General features: G+C 40.6%; 1 protein-coding gene across 3 annotated transcripts in view; it reads right to left on the reverse strand.

Moving 5' to 3' along the window:
• Positions 1 to 19595, reverse strand: part of CEP85L (centrosomal protein 85 like) — a 151443-nt gene that overhangs the window by 94492 nt on the left and 37356 nt on the right. For all 3 annotated transcript variants that reach the window (XM_065630892.1, XM_065630891.1, XM_065630893.1), the window contains exon 2: positions 7226 to 7387. In XM_065630892.1, the coding sequence (XP_065486964.1) occupies positions 7226 to 7387 (162 nt within the window). The remainder of the gene's footprint in view (positions 1 to 7225; positions 7388 to 19595) is intronic.

A 19595-nucleotide genomic window follows, 5' to 3' on the forward strand; every position in this document is an offset into this window, starting at 1 on the left:
AACCTGAATGAAAAATACATGTGTATAACTTTTTAATTCAACTCCTAAAAAAAAAAATTATAGGACCAGTAAGAAAGCAAAAAAACAACCACCCGCCACCCTCTGTAATCAACTGAAAGACTGCTGTTAGCTAAATATAACATAAAAATACAGATTAATTCCACTGTCAGTTCAATTCATAGTTTTCATACATTCAAATTTGGCAAGTGCACATTAAAAGGACACTTTTCCAGCATGAAGTTGTGCCCTTTCAGTGGCCAAGTGACCTCTGTGGCTGACTATACTTCTACAACACAGACTTCCACGACTGCAGCTGACACAAACACAATCATTGTCATAGCAAAATCTTATCTGTCAGCCCTTTAAAAGGAAGAAAAGAAAAAAAAACAGAAGTCTTCTTTTGTCATGTTTGCACTGGGAAAAACTCACAGCAACCTTCCTCCTAAATTTGACTGGGTAAAAAGCATTTAAGATGGTTCAAAGAAAAAAGCATAGTAACAATAATAATTGCTTTAAAAAACAAACCAGTCAGGGTTCTCCAAGGCATTTAATTTATCATGAGCAACAACCTTGCACTTAGTCTGCCTGAAAATTAGCAGGCCAGCTGTTACCAATCATCACTCAGGTGAGCTTACTGCAAAACAAACCCCCATGAGCAGCCAGGCAAACATTCTTGCAGGCTTTTTTTCCCCTTACCAGTTCCCACAATCAAACTGTTTCATTCCACTCAAGACCTGGGCTAGCTAGTCAGACTCATTTGCTGCATATTTCCTCTCTTTCTCATACAGACACTGAATTCCCCTAACCTGAACGAAGTCAGTGATGAAGGGAGATGGAGTAACTACACTTCATGTAAGAGTGGGCTCTGCACATTGTTCTCACTGCTGCATTTATACTGCTAAAACTGATGTTAAAAAGTCCATCCGACTTACCACAGAAGCTCACAAAACCACAAATAAGGCCCTGAAAAAGATTCTCTTTAACAGGTCTTTTCTTGCTCAGCAGCAGGCTACAGGCAACTCAGTGCCTACGTCCCAAATCTACAGTCTACCACTACATGCATTACTGTGTCTATAGTGGAAAGGATTAAAAACAAGACCTATGATTTTTTTTCCCCCCCAAATAAGGCTGCAAATACTACTTGAATACACTCATTAAATATTGAGTAGCTAAAGAATGTTTCCAGTGTTCATAAGGTAGATTAAGGCTCAAAACGTTCTCTCTGCTGCTGCTCTGAAACTGATGTCTACTCCTGTTTGCTTCATGAGATCCCAAGTTACAGAGCTGATGAATGGAGGCCAAAGAGGTTTCTTTGACACAACAGTGGCAAGGAAAAGTGCAAAGTCCTCCACAAGGTCTCTCAGCAAAAATGTATAATGCTTGGCATGCAAAAGTCTCATGATACTAACCTAAATATAGACGAGATCATCGTATGATGCTCCTTATTTTTCCATCAGAATGTCAGATATCCATCACACTCCAAAAATCAGGTTACAGGACATATTAAAAACAACTCCAAGATATCACCTGTGCACGATGCAAATGATATGGATGAAAGGGGCAGAGATGGCACTGAGTTTGGCTGGGACAGAGTTATTTTTCTTCACAGCAGCTGCTATGGTGCTGTGTTTTACACCAGTGACCAAAACAGTGTTGGTGACATACTAGTGCCTTAGCTATTGCTGCAGAGCGCTTACACAGCATCAAAGCCTCTGCCACCCCTGCGAGGGGACACACAAGAGGTTGGGAGAGGACACAGCTGGGACAGCTGACCTGAAATACCAGAGACATTCCATACTATACAATGTCATGCTCAGCAATAAAACTGGGGGGACAGGTTTTTTCCGAAGTATTTGCTGCTCAGAGACTCACTGGGCATCAGTCCGCTGGTAGTGTTTTTGCATCACTTGATTTTTGTTTGTGGTGGGTTTTTTTGGTTTTTTTTCTTTCCTTTCACTTATTAAACTGTCTTTATCTCAATCCACAAGTTTGGGTTGTTTTTTGTTGTGGGTGGTTTTTTTTTTCCTTGCTTTTGCTTTTCTGATCTTCTCCCCCATCCCACCTGGGAAGAGCAAGTGAGAGACTACATGGGGGAAACCAACCACATCATCTCAAACACATTAATTCTGCCATAACTCTAACAGTGACACAGCTTCCAAAATATATATGATAATCAGGCAGAACACTCCCATTAGCTGGAGAAAAATCCTGCTAGTATTTATGTGAAGCAAACTGAGCACATGCATACTGTGAACTTGTTTCTATAGAGAAACTATCACTAAAGGCAGCAAAGTGAGGCTAAAGCTGCATCTATTTCTCTCTGAAGGACATTCACATGTGGAACTAGTGAATGCCTTCAGCTTAGTTCAAGCCAATTTCAAATTCTGAGTACACATGTTCACACAGGGAGTATTCTACTGTCTCTTGAGGTAACTTATTTTAGTGCAGACTTACTAGCATCATTTCTTCCTATCCATTAAATCCGGGAAATAGATTACTAAAATTCTGAAATAACCCATGTTTAAATTTTGTTCAAATCCTACCAAAAAAGCTCAGAAAATAAACAGCCAAGCTCTGAGCACTAATATTTATATTCCCCTCAAAAATACAGAGTCTTTATTCTAACAAGGAATGACAGCACCTCTTTTACAAGGAACACAGTCTAGTACACGCTTAAATAAAGTGCACATTTCTGATTGTCACAATAAATAATATCCAAGTAACATAATAAGGCTGACTCATAAAGAGAGAGACTTGGCAAGCAGGGAGGAAGGAAAACAAGGAGAAATGCCTCTAACATCACTTTTCTACCCTCCAAATAAACAAGCTACTTCACAACACTTACACCACTACTTGCCAGGATCCAAAGGGATGAAGATTAACCACACCTCAAATAAGCTCAGGGACTTCTCTGAAAATCCATCGTCTTCCAAAATTACTGAGCACAGCAGACAATGAGCACCAAGTACATTGGCAGCTCTCAAGATCTAGGATCCTTGTGCTACTGCACCTTCCTGACATTAAAGCTGATAACGCAAGCCAGTACACATTCTCAATCTTATTATCTTTAGCAGCGTGCTAAACTAAAAGAACCTCCCTCAAGATACTCTTAACTAGATTTGTCTGCTGAAATCCAGTTCTGACTTTCACTATATTCAATAACTGTATTTATTAAATTTTCTTTTTTTCCTTCAGTGAAAAGGAATTAAAGCAAAAAAAAAAAAGTGTTAGAATACCATGCTGGGGAGCTGCTGGAAGAAGACTGCTTGAAATAGCAAAATCAAATAACTTTGGAGCTGGCTGTACTGTGTTCCCTGACGTACCAAGAAACGCTACAGTTAAATTGAACTAATTACTTTTTAAAATCATTTAGAAAGGTAACATATTCCATTCAAAATGAGAGACAAGAGATGCCCCTGGACCTCATAACATTAAAAGAAGTTCCTATTCTACCAGTTAAGCATTCCAGATAAGTCATATCTATACAAAACGCAGTAACACTATATCAAGCATGCTCCATCTAGTCCACAATACTCCCTGAACCACCACCCATGAAACTCCTCTCCCAAAGGCAACTTCTGTATATAGCTATGGAACAGCATCTTAAAATGTGACCAAACCACACCTATTCAGATCTCTATATGAAAAGAGAAACCATTACCCATCCATCTTAAATCAACATTTCTACCGTGGAGAAAAAAAAAAATTAAAAAATAAAAATGGGTTTTTATAAAACTTAGAGTAGCAGAACATCAGCTCTTATCTCTTTCTTCAATATACTTCCATTTGAAAGGCTTCAGAGTGGCACAAAGATGAGACACAACATCTTCTAACTGAAGGTTTTCAGAGCTTTATACCTGCACTTGTTCATTACGCAAGAGGCTTTTATTGGCCACCCACCACCTCTTAACCAGTTCTGAAATAGTATCGACAATCATCTGGTCAAAGTCTGAATTTTAAGAGGCAACCTATATGAAAAGACCTACACATGGCACAACTGTCAGCTGTTTGTTGGGAAACATCTTTTGTCCCTATAAGCATAAGCCACAAACATCATGTCTGCCAAATTCAGAGTTGCCAGTGAGAAGGCACAGAAGAACAAGAAAGTTCAAATAGTCTTCACTGACAGTTGAACATCTGTTGGCCACCAACTAAAATCTTTTCTTCCACAATTCATCCTGAACACACCTTCTACTCTGTCAGAAATGCAGGAACTTTTCAACAGTTTCGAGGCTCTACATTTCACTTCCACCATACTTCTTAACAGAAGAATATGACATTTTTCTGAAGACTAGCTGCAATCAATGCCCAAGAGTAAACTATTCAGTCAGAGTTGTGCAGTAATAACAGAGTTGACCAGCAAGCAGAAGTAAGTCTAAAAAGAAAAGAATCTAGAAAAGACCGTATCAAAATCTTTTCCTCCTGCTCCATATGGAACACAGTATTTTTTTTCATCTCGCTCAAAAGCTGATCTGAACCCAGAACCACTCACTGACAGAAAACCAACCAACACAACCACATTAACTGTAGTTTACAGAGAGATAAAAATGCTTTTTTACATGACTCCTTAAATTAAGAGCACCCTGAATTAGAAATTTAAGATCTATTCCACCCAAACATCCCCACATCTACAATTTCTAAATCTCTCTCCTCAGCTTCCCCCAGTGCACATCAACGTTGCTCAACTTCAATAACAAAACTCAACTAGTCATTCCATTTCCTCATTTTCCTACCTTTGCACAACATAATATAGAGACAACCAACTGAATACATTTTAACAGAAGATTTCTCTTCCTCTTGCCTTTGTCAAAACCCATCTCCCCTCCAAACCACATAGGTTTGAGCCAAACACAAGAGCCACTTTGCATTATTCTTTAAACCCCGCACTTTCAAAGAGAATGAATGTTCCTGAAATGAAGCATCAGTAAGATGATGAATTTGAAGGAACATCTGAGATGCAATGAAAAAAAAAAAAGTAAAAATAGATTTTAAATACATTTGTGCTCTACTCCCTGTCCCTGCACCACCGTATTTACTTGTAACTACACATCTGCACGAATTAATTCACCTTCGACTTCCAGAATTAAAAGTAAATGTTAATTCTGAAATAAGTTTTTGATTTTTAGTAGGCATAACAGAAAGGAAATAGCAAGGCCACATTTCATTCTCTGAGCTCTGTTAAAAATTGTAATGATCTGATGACTTGTGAAAAAAATTCCCCTCCGAAAAATCCCCAAGGGCTTCTTCCGGAGCATCACATTGGGAGCAGATGGCCAGCATCAAGTCTGCAATTACTAGTCTGGCCTGGCAGTCCCACAGAGCACAATGATGTTCTTTTCTTTTTGTGGGCGTGGGGAGGGGGTCTCTCAAGAGATGCAAGCAACTAGGTATGGTAGGCAACAGCACTTTCCACTAAAAACATACATATTCATTTGATTTCCAAAACTGTCATAGGCTCCTTCAATCAACTTTCATTTTACATATATACCCCCCCCTTTTTTTTTTAACATTTTATTTTCTGCTACTGAAAAGTTTCTCATACGAGGTGGCAGGAAATATATAACATTAAGGTTATAGTAGAAGTGACCATTGTCAAGCACTGCCAGAGGCACAAACATCATCAACTATCTGCTGTTGCAATTTTTCCCTCTTTATTTTACTTTGAGAATCCCCAAAAGCAGCTTGTAACAATGCTCTATTAAAAGCATGCAAATGGACAGAGTTATTAGTTAACTGGTAACAAATGCCTATCAAACTTGTGATTGTATCAGTGCGCCACCCCTCCCACCACAGCCCCTGGAACAGTTGTTCTGTTCTCCTCTTTAGCCAGGGGACAACTGATGAGATGGTGCTGTTTCATTTCCCCTCCTTCCTCCCACCCCTCAAATGGGGAAGCCCTGAAAGGGGGGGCAGGGGAGAACATGTTTTCAATTCAAATGCTGCATCTTAAAATACTGTTGTGCAACACTTGGGTGAGTCTGATTGTACCTATATATATATACGCACACCACGAGAGAGCTTTTCTCCTTCTGTATCTCTCAAAAAATACAGGAAAAAAAAAGCAATAAGGCTTCCACATTAATAACCATTTACTATTTCAGTTTTACACCAGAGAATTTCAGTATTTGACTAAAACCTTTTTTTTTTCCCCGAAGCCAACAAAGGTTTAGAAATGAAAGTGAGGAGAAAGCAAGCTGTGAGGACTGTCCTATGGAGCTCCTTTCCAACTGACAGATGCAACAGGAAGAGCATGGAAAGGATTTCCTCATGTGCAAAGGGGCCTGACAGACTGAACTGAGGCATTCCGAGCTCTCCTCAGGAATGCTCAGACCCCCTTATAGAGACTTTTGTCTCCTACATGGATTGAGCATTGCATACTTCGTTTCTACTAATTCTTCCTGTTCTTCCTCATTTCAGCTACCCCTTTTGAAAAATTTATGAGGCATAGAAAGGTGCTGGAGAAAAGTATATCACAGTTCTCCTGTCACTACTTTAGTCTTGAAAATCTTACTGGGAAATAAGGCTGTGCAAAAAGAAAACCTTAAGCCTTTTTACTGCCTAGTCTCCCTCTCATTCAGAGCTAACTCCAGTGACAGATTCCATAGGGAGGATGCCAATGCTATGGAGATGCTGCTATCTTAGAGGCTGAACCCCACCCTCAGAAGATCAACTTTGAGTAATAACAATTTAGTCTGCACTAAATTTAACAACCTTTAGATATCATTGGTTTTCCTCACAGGTCTTTGATTACATCTCAAATGCCATGCAATAAAATGTAAACATCCTTCCCACCCAGAAGAAAGAAATGAGAAGACAACACACCCCATTTTCCTCCCAGCCGCAATGAGCAAGCTCTCTTTCCTGACACACACAATAAATACCAGAAAGCATTGTCCTTTCATCAGCTCCCTCAAAAGTTTCTCTGCTTTTACTACTTGTTTATCAAGCACTGTAGTACAGGATACTACTTCTCTGTGTAAGCCTGGCACATCTTGTAACTGCAATTATCAATAGATCTAACACAAGTACTGGCTTCGTGGCAGAGATGCAAGTTAATGCGCACAACTCATGCAGAAGTAAATTAATTAAACCTCACCAAAACAATTACTTGGCCCAGCCAGCAAAACAAAGAACTGCACATGCTCAACAGCTTTGGAAAAGTACCTTTAAAACATTTTGGATAGTTTCTCTCTCAGAAACATCCAAAACTTAAGCGTCAACTCACCTTCCACACTATCAGAACAGGAGGTACCAATCCCAGTGTCCCCGCTGTCGGAAGCTATACTGTGTCTTCTGACAGGATTGCTCTGACTGCTGGACGAAATGGTTGCGGACTGCCACAAGGATTCAGTACCAGGTAACCATCCCACTGAGGAATAATCTGGGCCTATAAAGAAGGAAGCCAGAAGTCTGTCATTATAGATACAGTAAGTACAGAAGTCAACAACAAAAGATGAAAACTGAATCCCATGTTTCATAATTCAGATTTGAGCCAGACTCTGTGCCACTGTTTAGGGGCATTTTTTTTTTTTCATTAAAATCTTTTTGCTAGGTGGAAACATCCCCAAAAACCCCAGTAAATACATTTTTACTACTTAAAAACATAACTCTCAGACTGCTCTTGCACTAACTCTAACAAGATATTTATCATACAATTCCTATCCTAGAACTGATTCTCAACTCACAGCAGTATTTTTGTATTACAAGCATTTAACTACAACCTGAGAGAGAAATAAATTTTAGGACAGAAACCAGCTAAGATTTGGTGAGTGAAATAGCCATTTCCAACTGTGCATAAACCATATGACCTAGGTGATAGTCAGCAATGAAATCATTAATGCTGACATCTGAAGTAATTCATTATGTTTGACTGTTTTCAGCAGTTTTCAGTTATTAAAAGATAGACTACCAACTCAGGCAGCGACATAGTAGCCACACAAAAGATGTCTCTGTGAGACATCTATACGTCTAGTGGTTTGTTTCATTTTGCTTATCTTTTTAATTTAAATAATTGTTAAAATATTAAGTTTTAAAGCACAATGCAGTTCCCCTGTTTAAGGAATTTTTTTAACTTCATAGTTAGCCTCAAGGGAAAATACACCTCAGAATACAACCCCGGAAGACCATCACAATTTCCAATAGCCAATATCTAAATCAGAGCGTTATTTACAGGCAGAATACTGATGATCATATTTGCACTCCAAACCAGCAAGCCACATACAGAACCTCAGAAAAAAGCACAGCCTGCTCTTGATTTTATATATAATCATATACACTCCCCTTCTAACAGTTCGCTTTGCATAACACTTTCAGCAGGAAATGACTCATGATGAAGTATCAGTTCACATACAGTGTCTCTTATGCTACATGTGCTTATTTTTAGGTCATTTAAACGTTTTCAGCAGTGTTCATGCAAAGTTGTAACAGCAAAATGCCTCTGCAATGACATCTGCAGATGTCATTGCAGACTCCAGCTGTACTTGTTTCCCAGTAAATCAGTTTTGAAAAGGATGTAAAAATTAATACGTGTGTAGATATATAACCCCCACATACACATACCTATAAAAATATGTCTACATACATACTGCCCATATAGCAGCCAAATCACTAAACCTACTAGCCAGAGTGGTAACAGCTGCTTGCCAAGCCTCTTCTAAACCAAGGAATACAGAACAGGCTTCCCTACTGTATGCACTATTTAAATGTAACCTGACATCTAAGACAGTCTACTTTCTGTAAGTAGGTTCATTGAAGTCTTTGATATATCTATCTCAATTGTCTCGACTTCATTCTCTTTTGAGGTTACTGCCTCTTCTTCCCTTTAGCACATTTCCCTGTCTTTTCTCAGAGTCTTCAGGATCACTCGATTCTCCTCCTCCTTCATTCTACTTTAGTCATACCTTGTGCAATGTATTTTCTTCTCTCCCTTAAACTTTTTGCTTTTCCTCTCAAAAAGCTTCTTAACTCTTCATTATTCCATGGAATAGCTTTCAAGCCCAAGGTTGAGGCAGCAGAAGACCAGAGGACTCAGACACAAATGCCATTGCCCGTGGCTCACCAGTCACACCCTGGAAGGAGTTCCCAGCCAAGATACTCAGCGAATGCCACTCCAGGTGTCATTCTTCATACCATCCTCTCTGGATCATCATCTAACCTCCTGAAATATGACCATTTCACATACAGCTAGTGGGAAACTGAGACGTTTCTTAGCCTCCTACCACACAGCATATTTTCAACTAAACACTCTGGCTGCTTTGGGCACAATATTTTTTTTTATCCCTCCCTTGAAATAGGTCTACTTTACACAACAGTTCCACTTCACACTTCTCAAGCTGCATCTAACTATTCCAGCAAGAATGAACCTGACTTATGGGAACCCAAGCTAATTAAGCCAGAGACAGTTCTGATTCAGAAGACATTAAAAAAAAAATTTATAGAAGATAAATTTAGTTTCATTTACGCTTTATTATGTTGTTCTCCACAATCCAACTCTTTGATGACATTTCAGCTTTTATAGTGTTAAACAAGTATTAAAAGAAACACAGCAGATAACACTACCACTACTGCACATTAAATGAACACAGCATTAAGTGTCAAACTCTTTAGACCTCTTGGTTAGATGACTGTTCAGGATGTGGACCTATAACCATCCATATGCAGCCCTCCATAAGAGAAAGATATTTTTCACTTTGGTGGAACTTTGAGTAATAAAAGCTAAGTACACCACAGAACAACAGAGTAACTTCGGTAGAAAAAGACATTTAGAGGTCAGCTAGTCCAAGGCCTGGCACAAAGCAAAGCCCATTAGACCACACTGCTCAGGGCCACGTCCAGCTGAGTTTTGAACACCTCCAGGGACACAGATTCCACATCATCTCTGGACAACCTGTTCCAGCATTTAACTACCATCAGTATAAAGAAGATTCTCCTAAAAAACTCATCAGGGCCTCTCATTTTCCAAACATTGTTGCAATATATTCCAGAAGATGCAAAAATGCAGTGCAACTAGACCCTACAAAAAGGGTTAACATACTAGAGGGCAGAGAGTCATCTCCATTGGGATTTCTATAGGTACTGTAAGTCAAAGAAGTAAAAGGCATAACGAAACACCCTACTGTAACCTGCCCTGAACATTACACCTACAGGCAGTCTGGACACTCCAAGGCCCAAGTGTGGTGCTGAAGCACAGGTCCAGGAGGACGTGCTGGCACAACACAGAATTACCACAACACTTTCTGGAGCACCTTTGCACCTAGGGGCAGTTCACAGAATGGTTCAGCATTTCTAAGTTAACTCATGAAGCCTCATTCTTGAGCTGGTAGGCCTGAAGAGGCAAGTGCTAGTACACATCCATAGCTACACACAGATCAGCATGAGGCCAGCAAGAGTTTTTCAGCTTCGGCTCAACATGGACCTGCCAGATCCCATCTAACTCTCCAGAGAAACACTCAAGTCTCTCTGCGCGGTGTTCTGGGCTCCAGAAGGGTCTCTTCACTCAGGTGTTCCATCCCATTACCACTCATCACACCCAGCTGGCTGGGCTGTGTGCACCAGGACTGTCCCCACGGTGCCATCACCAGGATCCTGCTTTTCCCTTCCAGCCTGTACACAGAGGCATGGAGGGGAGCTGGGATGGGGTGGAACCCTCTTGTTTCCTCGCTCTCTGGGCTTCTACTGCTTAGGAGCAGCCTCTACATTTAGAAGGGGTAAGTCTTGAGAAACAGAATTGCTTTAGAATCTGAACAGGTAAACAGTATGTGCTTTTTAACCTATTTTAGACATGCAAACAGAACATGGTTGCCCATGATCACTTCAAGAAATGCTTTCTCTTTGCCTCCCACAGAAGTACTGACATTAAATATGCTACATTTTTTAAAAAAGATAGCTAATGACATATTCCAGGAGTCTACACTTTTTAACGTTTCATGGCATATCTGCATCAATGACTTACCTTGCTGACCTAATGGTGATTCTGCACAACAGAAGGCCATTTCAAAAATAAACTGTCTACATGAAAAAGAGCTTTTCAAAGCTAATTGAACCCCCCCCCATAAATGGCCAAATAAAAGCAATGAGATAATAGAAACACACTCAATAACTAAGTCTCACCGGTAAGTCGTGTGTACCCAATTCAAAGTGCCAGAGAGCAGACCCCCTCCCCATCGCTGAGGGAAGGTAATTACAGAAGCTGCAATAAGAAAACATAACCCATAAAATTAAGGTCTTATAGACCTCAGTAGTCCAAGTCATTATTTAAAAATTCATTTATTAGTTTCATTATTGGAAACTGTCCTTCCAAGCCAAGTCCTGAAGAATCACCGATCGCGACACACCCTGTTCTATGCTCCCCATCTCCTTTCCAACAGCACTCTGTAAATATATGATCCTTGTGCAGCAAACAGCTCACACTAAACGAACCAAGCGTAAGAGGGGGAGAATATACACAGGATTCCCCGTGCTGCTCAGCACGCACACCTGCTTTACCCTGCTGCTCTCATCTCAAACCTGCCAATCAACAGCTCGTGTCCATCTGCCCAAAATACAGAGTGGGGCAAGAAAAGCACGCAAAAATTTCTAATAGATATTTGTGCTGCAAGGTTTTAAATTACCATATGACTACAATCATTCCTCACTGGGTCAGGAAAAATCTACCTTTCCTAGGAATTAACAGCAGAGAAAGAAAAGTAGTGTCATCTAACCTGGCTGTAATTTCCAATGACAAACATGACAAATAAAATACAAAATCCCCAAGATCCCAAACAAATCTCAGAAGGAGCCTTGTCTATACAAACACTTGACTGCTAAATATACCAACATAGTGCTGTCTTTCTAGCCTAGGCATTTAAAACAGATCAGTTAACAACTAAGCATATAAAGTGCAGGAAGTAGATTATTTATTAAAAGAGAACAGTTGTTGAAATTTCACTCCACAAAAACACATATCTTTTTCTATGTATTACAGAATGCTGGCAGCTACTGCAGGCAGGAAGGCACCTAGTTAATTCTGGATCATTACCATTCTTAATTTCAGTGGCACGCACAGATCCCACATGATCTACATACATGAAATAATAACAACTCCATCTTTATATTTGGTTCCTAAAATACCTCTGACATGCTTGAATGTAAAAAATATTATTTTAAGTGACAGCTATGATACTGTTATTTTACTCAGACACTGAATGTAAAGCAACAGCAGAAAACTTAACTGCCTTTCACAGCAGATATATCTTAACTAAAGGATACTGATTTTTCTATTCCATATCATGACTTTGACATAGATTGTGACTAGAAGTAAATCACCCGTGCTGGTCAGTGTGAATTTATACAGTCAAAGGATTCTGAGAAGGACATCTCACCACAGTACTACTGAAACTGACAACTACACAAAGCTCCGTCTAGTCATCATGGATGGGACTGGGCTGTACAACAATATTTCACTCCACGATGGCACCGAAACCTGCCTGAAGCTCTTTCAAGGGAAGAGAGTCAGCATTCCAGCCCAAACACACGGCCAAAGTTACTCGGTTCACCCTCACCATCAGCAACTGTACCCATAACCCTACTAATTACACTAGATCATATGACAGTATCTTGAAAGAAGTCAACCCACCTTCAGCCGACCTCCTCTACACCTACCCACACAGTCCCCTGGCACAGCTGAACTTATCCCAGTTGCCACTTCTCTCCCCGCTTCCCCATTCTCAACAAATCTTTCAGGATTCCGCAGCCTCTCTTTTGCACTCTCTCCCTGTCCCATAGGGCTATGTAACCACACATCTCTTCAAAAGTAAAAGTCTAGAAACAAACCCACAGATGGTCTCTCAGTGAACTGTTTGCTATATTGTAGGAATAAACTTACTTCAGTTAGAAAACATTTATATCCACTCATCATAGCTGCAAGATCATTACTGCTGAAAGATTAAAGAAAACCTCACTCTGGCGTGTGTTTCATGTACAACAATTCTTTGCCAGTCAATATTCTATTTTTTTTTCAACTGCTGGAAAGATGACAAGAATAGTGAAAAAAGGAAATGGAGGCGTGGGAACTTAAAATGAAAAAAAAAATTCCCCAAAAGTAGATACAAGAGTAGATGTCATACTTTAACATATGTATTTATATAGTGGGGGTTTTTTTAAAAAAAAGCTGACAGTCAGATGATAGAATGGTGCAACAGCAGCCTCCTTCCATCAAAGGTGAAGCAAAAGATAAGCTGGATTCATTAAACCCAACATCCTGAGTTCCTTGCAGACACAGGCCAAAATAAAACCTATATAGACAAATACTCTTGAAAATAATGGTAAAAAACTGTCATCCCAACCCTGACACCTAGACAAATATTTGGTAGATGTACTTCATGTCCATGATACTTCTGCAAAACACACTGCAACTTTTGTTAACACGCATGTCCAAAACATGTTCCAGGTCTACAAGGCAACCTCTTCTGAGAGGAGTAGCAGACTGGTAAGAGAGGGTTTCTAACACTTTCAGGGAAGTTGGCCAGATTACAGTTTCAGGACTCTTTTTACAAACACTCTGGAGGTGGTGGAAGCTCACGGCTCAACCAGCTGGCCAGGAACTGAAGTACCAGAAGGCCCTAGTCCCTCCTCTCACATGAATGCAGCTGAGTAGGTGGTTGCTGCAGCTTAAACTAAGTGCATAAAGGAACAGGGCCAAGTGAGACGAAATAACAGCCCTAACTACTGATTTTTTACATTTCAGTTTCCCAAAAGTACTCCACAATGTCAGATAGCTAAAGTATGATTCATCCTGAGGATTCATATCCTTTATTAGTGTGCTTTCTTGACAGAGCCTGCAAGCTATTCAACTAACTTCTCCTAGTTTTTCAGTTGAAAACTGATTAAAGCAATACTAAGTATGAAGAAAGATAAAAATGTGCTGATACAGAGGGAAACGGGGGAAAGAAACACAACAAACAAAACCAGGAATGCAAGAGTTTAATCAGAAGAATACTGAGAGACCTTTTTACCAGCATTTTTTCTTGTACAGCCTGATAATATACTGCCTGGCACGCAAAGGTCCATGCCTGTCCTCTGTACTATTAATGTGCAAAAGACTTCACACACTAGAGATAGACAAAAACATAAAATAGTAAAGGAGAAAAATGAAAGTAGAAGAGAGAAACACAAAGAAAAAAAAAATCCTCAAAGTACAGTCTTCAAACTAAACATGTGCCTGATTGGCAGTATCAATTAGAAGAATCTGACACGGGTCACATTTTAAGGAATGTAAACTTGAGCTCCAACTTAAGAGAGCTAAACTTTAAGTAGATTGTCTCACCAAACCTCTGGCTTCTTTTGCCTCTGGAATTCCTTAATAAAAGTTGAACCATCTTCCCTCCCCCACGCCCTGAAGTGGCTAAATGTACAAATCTCTCATCAGAGATAATAATAGCTATAAAACCTTTGTCTTCTATATAAAACAGTATTTCTGTGTGAACTTCACAAGCCAACATTTTTTTAAGATTTTACAAATGTGTATGGTACTGCACAACAACAAGTTACAAGGTTTCCAGTGCAGGGCAGTATGCAATCTAGAAGAAAGAATGGGAACTAAGAAAAATAAATACATCAATTGGACAAGCTTTAGAGAGTATTGCCATAGCAATTAAAGACATAACCAAGTAGCTCACTCTTTATCAACCCCGCACACAGAAAGCAACATGTGCCCAGCTCTTTTTTTCCACCATGGAGTCCAGCTGGCCAGCTTATGCCGCTGGCTAAAATGGGTTTGAGCTGAGAATGCTGTTTGCCATTAGAGCTAATCAGATCTAGCGGTCAGCTGCTGTGCAGAGCCTGGTCACCTTTCCCGGCCACACATTCGCTGCTGCTTCCCCAGCACAAGCCCTGCCCCGCCAGACCCCGTGGAAAGTGGTTCAGGAACAAAGTGTCTCCACTTACGAAAAAGGTTATCTGCTAATTTGATTTCCTAAGCTGGCTCAGTAAGAGGTCAAGGTAGAAGCAGTGCCAAGAAGGGAGTGGGAACGCACAGGCACACTGATGCCTAGCAGCAACCAGCTAGTAACTAGGCTTAGCCCTACTGCCAAATTGCACATTAAAGGCAGATTCTAAACTGGAGAGAAATAGGCATAAATCTCTGCTGACTTCACTGTGGAGGACAAAATCTGTTCAACTAGCAGAAAGCTGTGTTCAACATAGCATTCTGCTAGCTAAAAAGGTAGCAAGAAAATCCTTACACTGACACAGTTGGTAATAATGGACTGTGCCTCCCTGATTTCTATTCTAGACAGTATGTAAAACAAGAAGTCAAATTCATAAAACTTTATAATTTTTATACAGACAGTACTTAGCTGTAGTTACTATCAACCCAACGATGAAATTCCTACCCATCAGGGTGGCGGGGGGGGAAAGTTTGCTGTCATTTCATCATTGACAGGAGCAAGACCAGGAATTCAGTCCAATTGTTGATGGCACTCCTGTGAGTTTTCCGGCTTCAGACAGAGCATTTGCATAAAACAGAACTTCAAAATACAAACTGCAGATGTTTCTTATTTCACATTTGGCACACAGACTACATATATTACCTCATGCCTGCTATGCTGGCTTGCCTCTTCATCTTTGGACTCAATGCACTATTCACCCCATGGAAACACAAAATGATATTCTTAGTTTCCATTCACTTCCATATAGTACTGCAGAGGAGAAAGCTACCTTTTAAACTGACAAAGTTTATCACAATATGAAGAGGAGAACGTTTAGGAAAATAAACACATTAAGGTATGCTTAAAGTTAATATAAACTTTGAACAACAAGCCCTCAGGGCATGCAATCAATTCCTACAGTCTGTTAAAAAGCTGCACATTTGTAGGTGACCAGCTGAATCCTTCCCCTATCAGTAAAAAAGCTAATGAGCACAAATTGTCACCTGTGTTTCAGGCTTTCTTGCAGTTTAGCTTTATTGGTATTCAAAACCACTACCAGATAAATTTTTCTCCTATTTTTTTCCTCCAAGTTGTCATTCCAACATTTTTCTTGCAGAATTACCTTTGTCCTCTTTCTGTTTAAGGAGTTAATTCAATCTCCTCTATGCATGGGGAAGAGCGAAGTAATCACAGCTGCTAGAGAGAGTAAAAAAATACTAAATGCTTTTAAGCAGTTCACACACTTACCAAAGTGGATCAAATAAAGGAGTCTAGTAGACTTACTTATTTCAAAACAGAGCATAATTTATCTTCTCCTTGTAATCAGACACCAGACCCAAAGATATCCTTAATACTAAAACAAATGGTGAAGACGGAACCCAAAAATAAAAATAAAATTCACTGAAACACTTCACTCAAGTAAAACAATACAAGATTTTTTTTTCCACCATTTTTCAAAAAGAGGTCTAATGTGCATTGTACACACAACAGGATCTAGTTTAATATGGATGTACCAGAGACCAAGCCTCCAGACTATAGAGTTTTAGTGCATGCCAACAGAAGTATGTAAATCATGTAAGGGAGCTTCCTCACTGTTACATTTGGGTTAAAAGGATGAAATTCTTGCTTCACTTCAGTCATTAGGAAATTTTCCTTGCAAACTTCCAATGCTTATGTCACAAGATACAACTTTTCCCCAAGCTCAGCTTCTCAGCTTCCACTCACACCTATTCAATATAAGCAAGGACAATACTCTGGGATTTTAAAAGAGCAAGTAGTAGTTAAAAAAAAATAAAATCTTTTACACTCTACACCATCAACCCTACCTAGGATACTTCCAGTCAAAACCAGTACTTCTGTTTCCATCTTAACAATGATCACTTTTGATGTAAAACTTTACATTACAATAATTCTACCAACCACACAAAAGCATTGTCTCTAGCAAAAGGGATAAAGTTTTAAGTAACTGTATTTTCAATGCCCTTTAGAGCTGCTAGCTGGATCACTATACTCCCACTTTGTTTTCTTACTCATCAGGCCTTCAATCGGTGCTAGTCACTGAGCTTTTATACAAAGCATTAATTCTCAACTATAAGAACATCTCCAAAGATTCAGCATTGCCAAAGGTATAAATAACTTCGCTGTAGGGTAGGCATTCAGGAGATAAGATACCATCTTTTAAAGAAATACAGACTTGAAAAAAAGTCTTATGTATTCTGAAACATTTGAAAAAGTTGCAGCTTTCCACACCATCTGGAAACTATGCTACAAAAGCAGTAAAGCAGACATTAAAACATAAGATACCTTATAAGGAATCTCAGATCTGACTCCAGGACAATTCAAGAATGTTTCTTGTCTGAATACTACACCACCAATCTCTTAACATATTAGGAAGTTGAAAGTTTTACAAGTATCATTTGCTTTTCTACTTGCATTTGCAAGTCTACTTGAGGAATTTTAATCAATGGAGGCAGCATGACTTTTCCTTGACACTACTTGCACTGCCCTTCCTCAGCAAGACTGAAATAGTCTCCCGCTACCTCTCCCATCATGATCCATTATTCTGGACTCGTTTCAACATGTATGCAAGTCCACTAATTGGTGGAAGCTACACTGTCCAGTGGAATTAACGTCACTTTTTCCTGGTCCTCCCTTTTAATCTTCCTTGGCCTTCATGGTAAATCTGAGGATTAAGTATATACTTCCTGATGTCAACAGCAGTGGCAAAGGAAGATTGTGGTAGATTTTCCACTAGCCCTCAGCTGACTGAAGAGCCAGCCCATTTGACTCCAGGTATTCCACACCCACCTGACACCAGCATCGATGCTTCCTGCAGCAATGTCTCACACCAGGGTCATATAACTGTAAATAACCCCTTCAGTATTCAACTTCAGTATTCCCCTGGCCCAGGTCCCCAAATTAGCTTGCCGTAAGGTTGAACAAGTGCTGCCGTGGGCACACGGGAAGAAGTAAGGATACATGAGCAGAGGTACCAAGAAGGGTGGGAGCAACTACTCACTAGATTATCTTAGCTGTGAAAAGAAATCATAGCCTGCAATCCACCTGCATACACCCCTTCAGGCAAAAGTTTGCCTGTCACGTCTTCCCACATTTCAGAGATTATCATACCTCGAAAGAAAAAAAAAAAAAGAAAAAAGAAAATATTTCAACATCTGCCCTCCTTTTATTTGTGTTAATGCCTTGTTTTACAAAGGGGCCATTCGATTCTCAAAAACCAGCAAAGGTCCCTGGGGAATAAGGACAGAAAGACACAGTGCCACTTCCAGCACAGCTGGCTGCAGAGAAATGGGTCACTTGAGCGTAGCTGTGCAATCAATAGGACGTTCAAGCCTGGGCAACCCAGCCAGATGCTGTGGAGAACGGTGCCCGGGGAAAGCTATCGTCCTCAGGGGAGACTCCAGAGCGGTCAGCAGTTCTGGGGCACGTGACGGATGATGGGACAGGACTAACACAAACCTAAGGACACTTGTGAGGGTATTTCCATGAGTTATTCCCCGCTGCCTGTTCTCTTCTCCAGCCACCCACCTCTGGGCCTCTGCAGCCGATCTGTGGTGTCCCACATGCCACTTTTAGAACCTCCTCAACAAGCCCTCGACAGCAAGAAACTCCCATGTGGGAGTTTAATACAGAAACTAGAACCTTATTACACTGCAGTGCACCTTCCCACACCTTCCCCTGCTGTTGGCAGGAATAAACTTTGGGGCTATATAGTGTCTTATTCCAGGTCTACCAAAATAAATACTCAAAACATAATGGCTTCCTTCTCCAGACGCTGTACTGGGTGCAGGTGCCCAGGTGCTGGTGGGGGGCTGCAGGGCAGCCTCTGTGAGGAGCCCCCGGGGCTGCCCCATGCCAGACACGGCCATTTCCAACACACCCACCACAGGGCATGGCTGGGCCCAGCAAACAAGATGGTGGCGCCTCAGGGAAAACGCGTGTAAGGACGGTCAAAACACTGCCCAGGAGTGATGTGTGACAGGAAAAGGTGTAAGAGACAGCCCTGCGAGCCCAGAGGCAAGAGCTGGAGGGGAGGAGGATGATGAGCTGCAGCCCTGGGCACCAGAGCAGAGGTTCCCTGTCAGCCCCTGGCGAGATCAGGCTGGAGCAGGGGAATGGGGTATGGAAAGGAACTGTGATGGAATGACCCCATGATCAAGTCACTTTTGTCCGTGACAGTAACAGGTAAGCCACCTCCCTGTCTTCATCTCAACACGCTACCTTTTCCACCCTATTTTCTCTCTCACCTCACTGAGCAAGGGGAGAGAGTGAGCAGCTGGGTGGGTATCTGGTCGCCAGCCAAGGTTAACCCACCACCACGGTCAGCAAAAAAGCCACTTTTCGAATCACATAGCAAATACACTGAACATGCTTTAAAGAAAATCACAACCATGAGACTGTTTTATTGTCAGCATACAATTTCAAGAAACATTTGAGCATCTGAGAGACTACTGACAACTACAACCAAGTCAGCACTTTTTCAGCCAAAAAACCACCAGCATGGGAATCGACAACTAGTTTACTCTCCAACTATTAAGCCACAGGCAAGTTAGATGATAAAAACAAGCATCCAAAGGCAACATGCAGAAGGCTGAGCAGTTGATATTGAACAACTGTGTACTAACCCTCTTTAACTAACCTGTCTATAACAAACAGGTTTTGCCTCCAACACTG

The sequence above is a fragment of the Caloenas nicobarica genome, chromosome 3 (genome assembly GCF_036013445.1).
Source record: "Caloenas nicobarica isolate bCalNic1 chromosome 3, bCalNic1.hap1, whole genome shotgun sequence".
In the NCBI taxonomy this organism is placed as follows: domain Eukaryota; kingdom Metazoa; phylum Chordata; class Aves; order Columbiformes; family Columbidae; genus Caloenas; species Caloenas nicobarica.